General features: G+C 46.8%; 2 protein-coding genes across 2 annotated transcripts in view; both read left to right on the plus strand.

Moving 5' to 3' along the window:
• The window catches only part of LOC129339120 (fibronectin-like), a 39,736-nt gene extending 25,206 nt beyond the window's left edge, over positions 1–14,530 (plus strand). The window contains exons 10-12 of the mRNA XM_054993725.1: positions 10,296–10,442; positions 13,025–13,189; positions 14,490–14,530. Coding sequence (XP_054849700.1) covers positions 10,296–10,442; positions 13,025–13,189; positions 14,490–14,530 — 353 coding nt within the window. The remainder of the gene's footprint in view (positions 1–10,295; positions 10,443–13,024; positions 13,190–14,489) is intronic.
• A 33-nt stretch (positions 14,531–14,563) lies between these two features.
• LOC129339121 (epididymal sperm-binding protein 1-like) overlaps positions 14,564–16,046 on the plus strand; it is a 35,524-nt gene continuing 34,041 nt past the window's right edge. The window contains exon 1 of the mRNA XM_054993726.1: positions 14,564–14,616. Coding sequence (XP_054849701.1) covers positions 14,564–14,616 — 53 coding nt within the window. The remainder of the gene's footprint in view (positions 14,617–16,046) is intronic.

Here is a 16,046-nt window from a genome sequence, read left to right on the forward strand (position 1 = left end):
CCCGCAAGCAGGCTCAGGGTGGATATAGTTGCAATATGCTTCCTCCACGTGATACATTTGTTCCCCAGAATTAGGGATTCTAAATTAATTAAAGCAGGAAATGGCCAATTAAAGAGACACAAAGTAATCTGAGCTATGCCTGGTAAATTTTAATCAAGACGTGGTAAAAAAACCCTGTCTCAGTCAGTCATAAGTGCTATGTGTTCCATAACTTGGAATATCTTACTCCTAGAGGTAGCTGACTTTGTTATAGAGCTTGTCCACTTGAGAGCAATACACATTATAGGGACAGCATTTTTAATTTTTTTAAAAAAACTTTTACACAAATAGAAATAAAAACATGACAATAGTGGCAGGTCTACACAAAAGTATGTATAAAAAGTTCCAAATACATAAAACAAATCCATATGCCATACCTTCAAATTCTGATAAGGTTGTGAGGTCCTCAGTTCACTGAATTACTGAAGGTTGACATTTATCTCCTCAGTGTTGTAATATAAGTCTTTTGGCTATAGTAAGGGCAAAGAAGGTCCATATTCATAGACTATCGGTTAGCCTCCAAGAAAAAAGCAAATAGTTTAGAGTACGATGTATTGTCGAAGGCTTTCACGGCCGGAGAACTATGGTGGTTGTGGGTTTTCCGGGCTGTATTGCCGTGGTCTTGGCCAAGACCACGGCAATACAGCCCGGAAAACCCACAACCACCACAGTTTAGAGTACATAAGCATCCACAAAAAGCAATGAATATTCTAACACAAAGTGAATGAATGAATATTCTAACACAATGAATATTCTAACACAGAGTAAATATGAGTAATCATTACTTCCTCCCTAAAAGAACGAGTCACTGGACACTCCCAAAGCACATGTTTAAGAGATGTATCCTGCAAGTTACAATGCTAGCAATTAGTCCTACTAAATTAAAACTTTATTTCAAAAATTTATGTGTGATTCCTTACCACTTTGGATTTCCTTAAAGAGGATGAAAGTCCTTGGTTTTCCTGATCTTAATTTATATCTTCAGGGCTATTTGTTAACTTGAACTAATTATTGGGATTGCTCCTCTCATCCATCTTGGGCCCTTTTGGAGGCATATCTTTCATTAAATGAAATGCATTAGGACTAGAGGCGGCCACAAACTGAAATACGAACTAAAATTCATCACGAACTGGGCCAGTTCATGGTTCGCAAATCAGAGCCCATTTGTGACAAACCACCATGAACTTTTAGGCTAGTTCGTTTGGCTTGTTTTTCAGTTTGTCACTGCAGACAGCCTGGCGCTGATCAATCAGTTTCCTAGGCAATGGGGAGGGATGGGCCTTCTGCAGCCCCAGAAGTGGCCTTCTGCTGCCCCGGAAGTGCATTTTCATGAACCAAATAAACCGGTTTGTAAACCAGGGCAAATTTGTGAAAGTTCGTGGTTCGTGAAACATGATAAACCACGAACTGCACAGTTCATTTTTTCTTAGTTTGTGTCCATCTCTAAATAGGACCTGCTTGTGCTAAAATGGATTCTGTTCTTCCTTCAGTTTCTGTAGTTAGAGAATGATGACACATAATGTCATGATAATATCAATTTGACCCATTTTCCCATGCTAAATTAACATTGTGGACCAATCCAGAGCTAAAAAAATGGTAAATCATTTTTATGGAAGACTTTGACAGTTAAATTTTTACTTTGGCCTAATAGATAAGCAAAGGTGTCTGGGGTCTGAGGCTCAGCCCCTGGACTCACCTGGAGGAGGGGACAGGAGACAGCCAGGAGCCGGCAACTCAGCTACCCGAAGCTGCAGTGAGTCCAACGGGGCAGGTGGAAGCCAGCCAGCCCCACCCTCCAATGGGATGCTAGGAGCACCAACAGGACAGGAGAGGGCACTGCCTATCAAGCCCAAAGGAACAGGCTTCCACGGGGATAGGGCAGGGCCGGGAGGACAGGGCGGGCACCCCTCCCAGAAGGCCTCATAAAAGGGCAAGAGAAGAGGAAGATGGGGTGGAAGTTGAGGAACAGTTGGAGAGAGAAGGTGAGTGAGATGTTGAGTGTGTGGAAGGAGAGAGAGAGGAAGAGGATGGAAAGGAGGATGCTTCATATGGAAAGGAGTCTGAGAAGAGGTGAGAGGCAGACAAGGCAGAGCAATGGATGAGGGTGTGGGGGTGAGGTATACCTCCCATCTGGACACGGACCCGATGCCGGCAGCAAGCTTATCAGCTGCCTCTCAGAAGCCCTCATCTGACACTAAGGCACCCCATGCAGTGCACCTCAACCGAGGCGGGACGCAACTGCCCACCCGCAGTCCTCGTCAGGCACTAAGGTACCTCGTGCAGCAGTGCCCCAACCAAGGTAGGGCACGACTGCGTGCCAGAGGTCCTCGACAAGCATTTGGGTGCCAAGTGCAGCTGTGCCTGGGCGGACAAAGTGGTGGCCCGTACAGGGAACTTCAGTCCGCCTTAGCTGCACCCTGGAGGGACTTTATCAAACGGAACTGACCATGCCCAGCTCAGGTGTTGGCTGGAGGAATGCCAAGAAGAGCTCTGGCAGAGGCTAGCAGCCCAACACCAGGAAGCCTAGGCCACAATATTATGAGCGCTAGAGCAATTGGGAGAGGCTTCAGGGTGGAAGGGCCACCCCCAGAAGGAATGTGCTGTTGCGTGGGAGACCTCATGGCCCCCCACCATGGATTGCAAGGGAGCGCCGGGTCTGCTCACCTCCATGGTATTGCACCAGTGAAAACTTCAGGCTCTCCTTGACTCAGGGAGCTCCCTCTTGATGGTCCACGCCCACCTCCTTCTCCCAGACCTACCAGTCCACAGGTGGACCCAGGTCACCTGCGTGTCAGGCCACACCTAGAGATGGCCCCTCATCCGGGTAATGCTAGAGTACCTCAAGACTCCACACCATATGGAAGTGGCCAAGGTATCTGACCTGTCATACCCCATGCTGTTGGGACTGGATGCACCTGGATTCATGCGCTAGCTCCAAGAAGCGCTGGAGGTGATGACGGTCCTACAGGGAGAGGGGGAAGATGTCCCTGACACCGGTCCCAGCACCACTCCAAGGGACAGCCTTCTGCAGGGCACAGGCAGCGGATGCATCCTTGCAATGGTTGTAAGAATCTGTGGTGGTGGAGGATGGTCAAGTGTAGGATGAATGGAGGGCGAGGTGATTACTGTGGATCGAAAAGCAATGAAGGGTATGGGTCCATGTGGCCAGAGCCCCGAACAGGCAGGGTGAGATCCAGCAGATGCTAGTGCCTGACTCCTACCGCACAGAGGTCCTTCACTTCGCCCACGAGCATGCCTGGGTGGGCCACCTGGGGCATTGTAAGAGCCTGAACAAGATCTGGAGCGCTTCTTATGGCCCTCGATCAATGCAGATGTGAAGGCCCACTGCTGCTCATGCCCCACCTGTCAATGGATTGCGGCTTGGAGCCCCTTTTGGGCACCTCTCACCCAGCTACCATTGATTAGGGAGCCATTCTCCCGCATCGCTATGGATTTTGTGGGGTCGATGCCCCGCATGTCCAGGGGCTTCCGTTATGTCCTGGTGGTCATTGATTATATAGCATGGTTCCCCGTCATCATACTGCTGAACACGATGCAGAACCCAGGGATCGTCAAGGCCCCACTATGACTTTTTGCCTTGGTGAGGCTGCCTGAGGAGATCTTGACGGATAGAGGCACCCCTTCCCGAGCCTCTTTGCTGTGTCACCTGTGTCAGAACCTGGGTATAAAGCAAATCTTCACCTCAGCATACCACCTGAAGACCGATGGGCTTGTGGAACTCCTTAACCAAACAGTGAAGGAGGCCCTGCATAAAATAGCTCATGAACGCCTGAATCAGTGGGACCTATACATGGACCCCCACCTGTTCGTACTGCGTGAGGCCCTGCAGGCCTCTACTGGGTTTAGCCCCTTTGAGCTGTTCCATGGGATGAAACCCCAAGGCCTCTTTGAGACTGACCCTGCCGCCCTCCTTGGAAAGGCTAAGAGAGGTGGTGTGTCTGGGTCTGAGGCTCAGCCCCTGGACTCACTTGGAGGAGGGGACGGGAGACAGCCAGGAGCCAGCAAGTCAGCCACCCATGCCAATGTCAGGGAAGCCTGCCACGTGAAGGGATGGAGTGAGGCGGCTGCTGCTGCCACCACTGCCACCGTTGGTGTTGGCTGGACAGTGGAAGGCGGCCCACACCAGGACCCAGGCACCCATGGAAGGGCGGTGGAAGGGCCACAGCTGGGCTGTGCCTCAGGAATGGACTCTGACTCCAGCTACGGGGCCCCACCCACCCCAACAGCTGGAGGAAGGATGGAGATGCTGAAGCCGCAGTGAGTCCGATGGGGCAGGTGGAAGCTGGCCAGTCCTGCCCTCCAGTGGGATGCTAGGAGCACAAATGGGGTGGGAGAGGGCGGCCAACCCCAGGAGAGAGAGCAGGGGCCGAGACCGCTGCTTATCAAGCCTGAAGGAATGAGCTTCTGTGGGGATAGGGCAGAGCCAGGTGTATAGGGCAGGCACCCTTCCTAGAGGGCCCCATAAAAGGGCAAGAGAAGAGGAAGGTGGGGTGGGAGTTGAGGAGCAGTTGGACAGAGAAGGCAAGCAAAGTGTTGAGAGCATGGAAGGAGAGAGAGAGGAGGAGGGGAAGGAATTTGTTTGTTTGTTTCAATTTCTAGTCTGCCCTCTCTGCACCAGCAGGCTCAGGGCGGATTACAATAATAAAAACATTACAAATCACACAATTAGATTTAGAACAGCAAATATAAAAATACAATAAATATTTAAAAGTTCAAGAAGGCAGCACATAATCAATTTAACTGCCACCCAACCGTCATTTAAATTTCATTCAGATGTTCACTAGGAAACAGATAAAACATCAAGACTTATCTGAAAAACAGATAAGACAGATAAGACATCAGGCGGTGTATGTCTCTGGTAGGGAGGGCTCGTTCTTCTCTGTTCAGCCAGTGGAGGGAGACCCAGCTCAGCCCTGGCCATGCACCTGGCAGAACAGCTCTGTCTTACAGGCCTGGTGAAAGGATAATAAATCCTGCCGGGCCCTGGTCTCATTGGACAGAGCGTTCCACCAGGTTGGAGCCAGGACCGAAAAGGCCCTGGCTCTGGTTGAGGCTAGGCAGGCCTCCCTGGGGCCAGGGACCACTAATAGTTGTTTGTTGCTCGATCTAAGCGTCCTCTGGGGTATATATAGGGAGATGCTATTATTATGCTAATATGTTGTTGTTATCCCCACAACAATCATCCTGTGAGGAATCAAACCCAGCTCTCCAGATTAGAGTTCTCCTGCTCTTAACCACTACACCAAACTTACTCTGGAACCTGCATGGATAAATAACTGTGGGAAATTCAGCAAGATTGCATCCAAGCCTCTTTCTGTAAAACTGAGTGCTCCCCCTCCAATAAATAAGACAGCTCAATCCTGACCTAAGAGATTTACATTGATGGTGACCTGAAGAGTCCAGGCAAGTTCAGTCTTGTCAGATCTTGGAAGCTAAGTAGGGTTGGCCTTGGATAGTAATTGGATGGGAGACCTTCAAGGAAGACCAGGATCATTATGCAGAGGCAGGCAATGGCAACCCCCCTCTGTTAGTCTCTTGCCTTTAAAATTCTAGTAAAGTTGCCATAATTAGTGGACAGCATGGCCAAGTCACAGCCCACTTATGGCTACCCCATTTTACATCGCTCACTGGTAATTTCCCTAGCATGGCACCTGATGTCTGAAAACAAAACAAGAGTAGAGACTGTGGAATTAGTGTTGATATACCATACCAGTCTACTGTTTGCAATCTCATTCCACCCCACTTTTATGGTCTACTTTCAAGAAGCATATATTGTAACAAGTACATTAGGAAATGGTGGGATTGTTTTAGACCTGAAAGAAGAACTTCAGTATTGTGCAAAATCAAAGGGATAAACAAGAAGAAATAGCAGAAGTTGTGGGAAAGAAAGTAGGCTACATTTAATGAAGATACAACACTAACTTTGACAGTTGGAACTGATAGTAATAATAAACTGCGGCATTAGGCCTCGATTTGGGGTCCGCTTTCTCCCTTCCCCTTAGGAATGCAAACTTCCAGGTGGGGCCTAGAGTTCTTCTTGATCTCCAGGCTATGAAGATGAGTTCCACTAGAAAAAATGTCTGCGTTGGAGGATTGGCCTCCTCCCTAGCTCCACCCCCCAAATCTCCAGGAATTTCCCAAAGTACTTACCTCCAATCAGGGCTCTTCGTCTGACAAAAGAAAACCCATACCTTGCAATTTTGTTTTTCATGGAAATGGAGCTACCAAGGCCATCTGAATGGATAAAAATGTCCTGTCCCTTTAATAGAAGTTTTATATGTGGAAATGGGCAGTTTAAGCTTTCCATTGCACAGAGTTAAATAAAATTGCTTGGTATTTGCTAGGGCTGCCAGGTCCCCTGCTCCCACCCTCCGCTTCCTGCCACCACTTACCTGGCTGGCAGGGGGAAAAGGCAGGGGAACAGGCCTCTTGGGCAAGCTCCCAGTGCAACATGGCAATGTCACCCTCAAGAGTGATGTCATCGCGCAGGACCCAGGAGCTCCAAACTGAATCAGCCCCGTTTGGGGCTCAGATTTGTCCGGTGTGAAGTGCAGGAACACTCCCAGGCCTTGCACGATGACATCACTCCTGGAAGTTTCATCGTCGCACTGCCTCAGGAGCGTGCTTGAGTGAGGAAAGAAGAAAGGTGAGTGCTGGGTCCTCTCTCCCAGTGGGAGGGTAAGGGGACCTTGCAGCCCTAGTATTTGCTGAAGAGCAAACTGATATTAAAGTGGTCATGGATCCAGAGGAGTTAGCCATGTTAGTCTGCAGTAGCAAGATAGCAGAGTCCAGTAGCACCTTTAAGACTAACCAACGTTATTGTAGCATAAGCTTTTGAGAGCCACAGATCTTGAAAGCTTATACATCTGACAAAGAGAGCTGTGGCTCTCAAAAGCTTATGCTACAATAAAGTTAGTTAGTCTTAGAGGTGCTACTGGACTCTGCTATTTTTATATTAAAGTGACTGCTAGCCTGTACCAGTTAAAAAGTTGGCAACCATAAGGAGCATATAAGTAGTGAAAGTTCATGATTCCTGCTACACAGCTTGTGGGAAGAGCCTGATCAGATTAGCAGTTCTTTAGAGTATCATCTATGGTATATTGTCAAAACGTATTACTAAACAATACTTACCTGGTTCTTCCTCCAAAGAACATTACCATTTCTAAAGAATTTCAAATCAGTTAGAAATTCTCAATCACTTATGGCAGGGAATGGAAGTTTAGAAAGGAAATTGATCTGGCTCCAGGGGCCTTAACAAATAATCCAAATACTGTTTACAAAAAGCCTCCAGCCTAGAGATGGGCACGAACTGGAAAAAAAGAAACATGCAGTTCGTGGTTTGTCACATTTCACAAACCATGAACCATGAACTTTCACGTACCTGCCCCGGTTCATGAACCAGTTTGTTTGGTTTGTGAAAACGTCACATCCAGGTCAGCAAATTGTCACTTCTGGGTCAGCAGGTCACTTCCAGGCCAGCAGAAGGCCACTTCCGGGTCAGCAGAAGGCCTGCAGGAAGTCCATCCCCTGTTGCCTAGGAAACTGATTGATCGGCGCCAGGCTGTCTGCAGTGATGAATTAAAAAATGAATGAAATGAACCAGCCTAAAGTTCGTGGCAGTTAGTCAGAAATGGGCTCTGACAAACTGCTGGTTCGTGAACCATGAACCAGTCTGGTTTGTCACGAACTTTGGTTCGTATTTCAGTTCGAGCCCATCTCTACTCCAGCCAGCCTCAAATGTTATCTGTTTATAACTCAGAATATTTTATTGCTAAATGTTACTGTCTTTGTTACAAAGCCTTCCCACCTACATATGAACATGCATGAAGCTGCTTTATACTGAATCAAACCCCATGCCAAGGTCAGTATTGTCTTCTCAGACTGGCAGCAGCTCTCCTGGTCTTCATGTGATCTTTTCAGCTAGAGATGCCAGGGGTTGAACCTGGGATCTTCTGTGTGCCAAGCAGTTGCTCTACCTCTGAGCCACTCCTCCTCCTGCAAAGTTTGACTTGTATGGCCAATTATTCTCCCAGCTTCAAGATCACTGTTGGGAATATCAGGTGTCCTGCAGAGGTAAAAAGCAAGCCATTTGTGATTTAAGGGATCTCTGTTACCAGCTGATATTAGCACCGTTTAGCAACTAATGTCTGACAACAATAGGGACAGAGAATGTGCAATTGGTGCTGAACAGAGCTAGTGCCAATACGGTATTAGCATGCTATTTGTACCCCATTTTGGGGTTATCATCTGTAAGTACCCATTGTGACAACTAGAATAGGGAAGGGTGGAGGAGCTCAACAAAGATCTCAAAGACTGTGCAAAGTCAAAAAGAAGAACAACTCTACAATAACCATTAGTGTCCTCATCTAAGAAATGTAGAGGGATAGGAATAACTGAGCAAGAGAAAGGACACTCAATATGGCAAAAAGAGAAATAGTTGCCTAATAGTAAAAGTTGTGGTCAAAGAAAAGAGGAAGTCTGAAAGGAGAAGCTTGGTTATATGACTTTGTTTGGATTATTTTCTTAAATAATGCTGCTGTTTAAGAAAGTTGGTGCCAATTTTTTATTTATTCCTATTAGCTGTGAAAACGTCAGCAGTTTGTCATTGGGGGAGGGAGGGAAAAGTGGCCATGAAACTTATAAAGAGAGAGAGGCCCATGTGTATGTGTCACACCTATCTGAGTCCCTCAGAGAAGATGGCCTCCATGGTGGTGTTCCTCATGTATGGCTGGGTTCTCCTACCTTTGCTCACAACAGGGGATGGTAAGGATGGTTCCTTCTATCAATGAAGCAAATTGGTTGACTGAACTCTATGTTGGGAAATTCCTGGAGTTTTGGGGGTGAAGCCTGGAAAGACCAGGATTTGGGGAGGAGAGGGATCTCAGCAGGGTATAATGCCATAAAGCCCAAAGCTGCCATTTTCTCCTGAAGAAGTGGTCTCCATTGTCTTGAGGTCAGGGCCGTTTCCAGATGGCTTACCTGCCTCCGGAACGTTGAGCCATCTTGCGGGGAAAACGCGAAATATTGCGTTTTCTCGCATGAGTTTTGTGTGACGTCGCACGATGTTGCGCAAAACTCGCACGAGAAAACGTGATATTTCGCGTTTTCCCCGCAAGATGGCGCAACGTTCCGGAGGCAGGTAAGCCGTCTGGAAACGGCCCTGGTGTAATTTAAGGAGATCTCCAGGCCCAACGTGGACGATGGCAAACTAACAGGATAATTACTGTGCTACCTGGCGAGGCCCAGAATGGCAAATCTTAATGTGCAATGCATGTTTATTTAATTGACAATTCAAGCATGTTTTCTTTCATAATTTCTGATATGAGTTCTGATTAATCTTATTAGCCATATCAAGAGAAATCTTGTGGCCTACTCCCAGATAAAAATGGAAATTATTTTGCTGGTTTGAAGAACTTGCTTTAAGGCAAATAAAATGTGTTTCTGTTCAATGAGCGGACCTGGGTTGGAGAGACCTGGAAAGAATATGGAACAGGAATGTGATGAAGGAAGTGGGGACTTGTGTATGAAAGGAAAGCGGGACTGAAGCGAGAAGGATACTTGTATGCATGGAGACTACAGCATCTTTGGTAGGAAGATGGAAAGGTGTTCAGCAAACCATGGATTTGTTGAGCAAGCAAAGAACTGAGGTGGGGGGAGAGGGAATGAGTGGGTCGGGGTGAAGAAATCCCTGTATGACTAACCAGTTGTTTGCTCCTTGGAACTACAATGAAATTAATCTCTACAAACTACCCAGAGTAAGGTGTTTAATAGCCAATATCTGGATTTGGTCCAGTGAAGTTTTCCCCCACTCAGTGTCACCCAATCTCTTTCTTTACTACAGCCTCCCCTCCCCTCCACCCTGGTTTTTGACCCTACAGATTGCATGATCCACAACATAGCCTTTCCCAGCATTTCAGGAATTGTATGCTATTTCACCCCATATTTTAATAATTATATACGTGAAGCCTAATGATGTTATTAATACTACTTTCTAACAATACCATTTGACTAAGAGAACATTTAGGATGCTTCAAGTCTTGGGTTCGTTCTTGATTTACTGACTATAAGGAGCTAAAGAATAAACCTCATATGTAAGTATTAGGACGTTGACACAGCCTCTACAAATATAGGTAGATAATTTCAAGCAATAAAGTCAAAAGGCATTTAACCCGTAAATCACCCCTTTCACACTTACATAAATCTTGTTCATGTCTATTCTTCTGCTACCATTTCAGTCCCCCGTCCCTGTGTCTTCCCATTCATTTACAATGGCAAGTCCTATTCCAAATGCACCAAGGATGGAAGTGAGCGTGGAAAGCTGTGGTGTTCAACGACTGCCAACCATGACAAGAATCCCCAATGGAAGCATTGTGCCCTTAGTGGTAAGTTGAAAATCCCTGGAGATTTGGTGGTGCCTGAGCATAGAGTTTGATGAGGGGAGGGCTGGAGGTGGGCTGGAGGGTGGGTCTTCTCTTCTGGCAGCATGGCTGGTTCCTCCTGCTCTGCTCACTGCTGGCTCCTGAGGAGAAGCAGGGATGGTGGGGGTGCTGCTGGTGCCGGCTCTGGCTCTGGTTCTGCCTCCTCCCCTGCCTCCTCCCCAGCCCAGAGTGTTGCCTCCACCAGCTCCTTTGAGTACATATGTATGTATTTATTGCTACAATCCCAGAAATCGGAAACCTTTGTGTACAGCTTTGCTGCCTCAGTGCTTCAGAAGCTCTTGAGCAGAGGCAGTGATGGTGAGGCTGGCAAGGGTTCTGTGCAAGTTAAGCTTGTCAAGCGCCTGCTTATGCCAAGGGACCTGGCAATCCCAGGGCAAGCTCTGAGAGGTTCCTTTTGGGGGGGGGGGTTAACCCCAAGTTTGTGGGAAAATCTCCCTTCTTTCCACTTAGCTATGACGTGTGGATTTAAGTTTCCACAAATGGGGCCTGATTGACTATTTTGTGTATAGATAAGCATTTTGATAATTTTATGGAGCTTCCTACTTGATGTAGTTTAGGGCCTCAGCATGTCTTAATCTGGCTCTGCTTTTGGGCAAGTTCAGCTTCCCCTTGCCTCCACAAGACAATTGGAAATATACTAGCCAGCCATTCTAATTCCTCACACTCTGTTACAGTCCTCTAGTACATAATTTTTATTCCTATTAAGCATCACATGCACTTTTAGATAACATACATACATATGTACATATACATACATAATCTGCTTCAGCTCATGTCAGGATTTCCCCAGTCTCTGTGTAATGTATTTGAAAGATGTACTGGCCAGCCAATCAGATGCTGGTTCATCTTGTCCCCCACTCCATTGCCTCAGGTAGGCTTTCTACCTTTGTGAAAAACATAGCATGCAGTAATTATACATTCATTCTTCACCAGGGGTCATTTTGCAGAAAAAGCAAAGAACAGGAACTCATTAGCATAACTCATTAGTATTACACATTAGCATATGCCACGCACCTTGCAATTAGCATAATTGATTTGATTGGGCCCAAAATGGCTGTTATTTGGCTGCTGCTGGATGGGGGAGTGTTTCCCAATCTGGCAGTGGCCTGATCGGGGCCATTTTAGCCCCGATCGAGCCAAAACGGGACCAAAAGGGCTCAAAATGGCCATTTTGGGCACGTAGTAGTAGTAATAGTAGTAATAGGTTTAATTGTATATGACCAAAGGCTGTCACAATACAGAGTTAACATTTTGGGCACATATTGGCCTGGATTGGGCCCAGAACGGCCAAGATCTGGTTGGTGCCAGGCAGGGGAGGGGTCCCCTGCCCAACACCGACGCAATCCTGGCGGTTTTGGGCCTGATCCCGGACAAAATGGGCCCCAGATGGCCAAAAATGGCCATTTGGGGCCTGTTTGAGCTCAGATCAGGGACAAAACAGCCTGGACCAGGTTAATGCCGGGCAGGGGAGGGGTCCCCCACCCAGGGGGAGGGGTCCCCCACCCAGCACTGACCCAATCCCAGCCCCAATCCCAGTGGAAATGGGCCCCAAATGGATGAAAATGGCTATTTTGGGCCCTCTTGGGCCAGGAGTGGGTCTGCAATGACCTGGATCAGGTCGTTGCCAGGCCGGGGATGGTTCCCTCACCTGGCACCAATCTGATCCAGTCCATTTCGGCCCCGATCCAGGCTGAAACGGGCCCAAAATGGCTGAAAATGACCATTTTGGGCCCGGATTGGGGCCAGAACAGCTTGGACAGGGTCAGTGCTCGGCAGGGAAACCCTCCCCTGCCTGACATCTTGATCCCAGCTGTTTCAGCCCCAATCCTAGCAGAAATGGGCCCCAAATGGCTGAGAATGACCATTTTAGACCCATTTGGGCCTGGATTGGAGCTGAAACAGCCGGGACTGGGTCGTTGCAGAGTGGGGGAGGGTTCCCACACCTGCCGCTGACCTGATCCGGGCCCTTTCTGCCCCAATCCAGGATGTTTCGGCCCCAATCCAGGCTGAAACGAGCCAAAAATGGCTGAAAATGGCTACCAGTCCAACACTTCCATCTCTTGGATGACGAAGCTAAGGATGACCAAGATGAGCTTTTGCCAACCTACATCTGAAATAGGTTAAGGGGAACAGGAAATAAATGTATTTCTTCCTTTTTCCTTCCATTGCCAGTAGGAGCAGAGGAGAAGGGAAAGTACCAGTTTCTCTAGAGTTCATTCGAGAGTTCTTTAGCTAGTATGTTATATATCAAACAAGTGCAGGTGATGGTACATGTGGAAAGTTATATAGACGCAGAAAGGAAACCTTTCCCATAGATGGTATGCTCCCATCTAGTTCTACCTGTTCCTACCTGCTGATTTTCTCCTTCTTAAGCCCCCATATCTCCCACAGGGTGCATGGGTTGGGAGTCCTATTTGGCTTGTACCTCTGCTCTGAGCATGCTCTAAAACATAACCTTGCAATAGAAAAATGTTAGAACAAAATATGTATCTTTACACATAATCTCTAACTCTGTCTGTATTTAGAGTATGGCGGAAATTCCGGTGGGCGAGCCTGTGTCTTCCCTTACGTCTATAAGGGCCGGACGTACTACACATGTACCAATGAAGATGCAGAGACAGGGAACTTCTGGTGTGCCACAACGGGGAGCCATGATAGGGATGCGAAATGGAGCTACTGTGCTGATACCAGTAGGATAATTGTGGTGATTCATTACATATATGGGTGTGCTACTCAAACAAGCTTGTTGGAACAATGTTAGACCAATGGCAATCAGAGGTTCATCTGGTTCTTGAGCTGGTGCAAAGAAAAATTGGGATGAACTGTGCAGAGACATGGATTGTGACATGGCTCAGTGGCAGAGCACATACCTACCCCCTGGATCAGTTAAAGGATCTCATGTATCGTGGTCTACTTGAGCCTTGATGCATGAGATCCTTTAACTGATCACATGGTAGAAAACTTGGTAGACCACTTGGAAAGCCGTAGCGAGTTATGAGTAGATGTTACAGGGGAAGATAGACCACTGGTATGACTCATTACATAACAGCCTCATATATTCATTGAAATTACAAGATGCATCCATATTCAAGTCACATAGACAAAGAATAAACATGCTGAAGATAGAAAGAGAAATAGAAAGGAGTGCCCACCAATATTTCAGTCAACCCAAACAGTCCATTTCAGAAGATCCAAGAGAGAAGCTGTACCTGGAGGGCAAAATACCTTGATCAAAATAAATAAACACATATTGAGTGAGGAATGAGTTTTTTGCACCCTAGGCAAATGATGACTTCAGCACCCTTAATTCAACATAAAGAAAAATAACAGATATAACATATCAATACATTTTTAATAGAGAAAAGGAATTCACTTCTGTCTAATTTGATGTAATTAGAGTTACAGTGGAGGTATATAATAATAACATACTTTGTAAACCGCTCTGAGTGGGTGTTAAGTTGTCCTAAAGGGTGGTAAATATATGGAACATTATTATTATTCTGCTTTATGAAATGCAAGCCATATTGGCGACGACTCACTTTTTATCCCCACTTAGGTGCACTCACACGCCCCTCTATGGGGATAAAAGGTGAGTCATCGGCAAAACAGCTTTCCTTGGAGGCCCTGAGGAGGCAGTGGCAGCAGGAAGGCCCAGCACTGTGGTGTGGTTTCTACAAGGCCTTGGGAGGGCCACAGAGGTGACAGAGAGGCCCAGCATGTTGGCATGGCCCTCCCAAGGCCCCTTAGTGGGGACCAGTCAAATCAGTTTTCTAGAGCCTTTTTTTCCCTGCCACACAATGGGTTCTTTTGCAAGCTATATATAATCTGAGAATGGAATATACTTGATTTTTCTGTATACATGCAATATGTAATTTTCTCCCCGGTGTTTAACATCTACATGCACCCCCTTGTCCGGTTGGTACGAAATTTTGGACTGGGCTGCCATCAGTATGCTGATGACCCCCAGTTGTATCTGTTGTCCATCAACAGTTGTATCTGTTGATGGACGGCTGGCCCAACTCTGCCCCTGATGTCTTGGGTGGGGCTTTGGAGGCTGTGACTGGATGGCTGAAGCAGAGTCAACTGGAACTGAATCTCATGAAGATGAGGTCCTGTGGTAGGGCTGTGGGTTGTTGGGTTTGGGGATTTGGCTCCCGGCCCTCGGTGGGGCACTACTTACACCTGTATCAAGGGTCAGGAGACTGGGGGTGATTCTGGATGCCTCCTTATCTATGGAGGCCTTGGTCACAGCAGTTGCCAGATCTTCCTTTTCCCATCTGCAGCAGGCTAGGCAACTTGCTCCTTACCTCTTAGCCCATGACCTTAAGACAGTGATCCAAGTAATGGTCACCTCCAGGTTAGATTACTGTAACTCGCTCTATGCTGGGCTTCGCTTGGACCTCATCTGGAAATTACAATGGGTCCAGAATGCAATTGCGTGTATCCTTATGGATACTCCATATAGGATGCATATAACACCAGTTTTACAGCAGTTGCACTGGCTCTCTGTGGAGTTCTGTATCAGATTCAAGATTTTGGTTTTAACCTATAAAGCCCTGAATGGGCTGGGACCAGCATATCTGCGGGACTGCCTCTCTTTATATGTGCCCTGGAGGTTGCTTCAATCAGCTGACAAACAGTTGCATCAACTAGAACCAGGGCTTTCTCTATCCTGGTGCCAGACTGGTGGAACTCTCTTATGAGAACCAGGCCCAGTGTGATTTATTATCCTTTCTCTAAGCCTGTAAGAAAGACATGTTCCAAAAGGCATATGGCTGAGGCTGAGGCACGGTCAAGCTTTCTGACTGGGAGAGGGGGTAATGTAAACCTCTGCTTTGGGGTGGGGGGGGGGTAATGTAACCCTCTGCTTTGGTTTCCATCGGTTGGTTCATTAGTTTCATCTGGTTACCTCTTCACCCTGTAGGGTGTGTAGGTGGGGTTAAGAAAGTATTGCTGCCATTTAGGATGCCATTTTCACTGAACTGAATTATTGTATTTATGTTTTATTGTTGATTTTAATAATTGTTGTATTCCTCCCTGAGCCTGTTTGTGGGGAGGGTGGAATATAAATGGAATAAATTAAATCAAATCAAGTCAATGTTACATTCAATGCAAGTACAGCTGAACATGTTATTTAAACTCCACATTAATCCAGGTACTGGTCCCTGGTTTCATTTGTAAAGTGAATGCATATTACCTCTTTCTTATAAACAAATGTATGTATGTACACACAAGATGGACATGCATTTACTGTAAAATGGGAACAGGGCTACAGTATGACCAATGATATGATATGCCTATAATAAAGAGGATGTAGTGACTGAATCATGTTGGGCTAGTATTTGGGAGTGTTTTCATAAATACATAGAAATGCTTTATTCAGCACCCTTAGAGATTCTGCCCTTTGGTGTTCTTTCTCTCTCCTCCTTTCCTCCATCTAGGACTTGCTGCAAATTCTCAGGGGCCGTGTGTATTCCCTTTCATCTACAAACAAACAGTCTATACATCTGGCACAACTGCTGGGGCATCCACTGGAAAACTCTGGTG

The sequence above is a fragment of the Eublepharis macularius genome, chromosome 12, assembly GCF_028583425.1.
Source record: "Eublepharis macularius isolate TG4126 chromosome 12, MPM_Emac_v1.0, whole genome shotgun sequence".
Classification (NCBI taxonomy): Eukaryota; Metazoa; Chordata; class Lepidosauria; order Squamata; family Eublepharidae; genus Eublepharis; species Eublepharis macularius.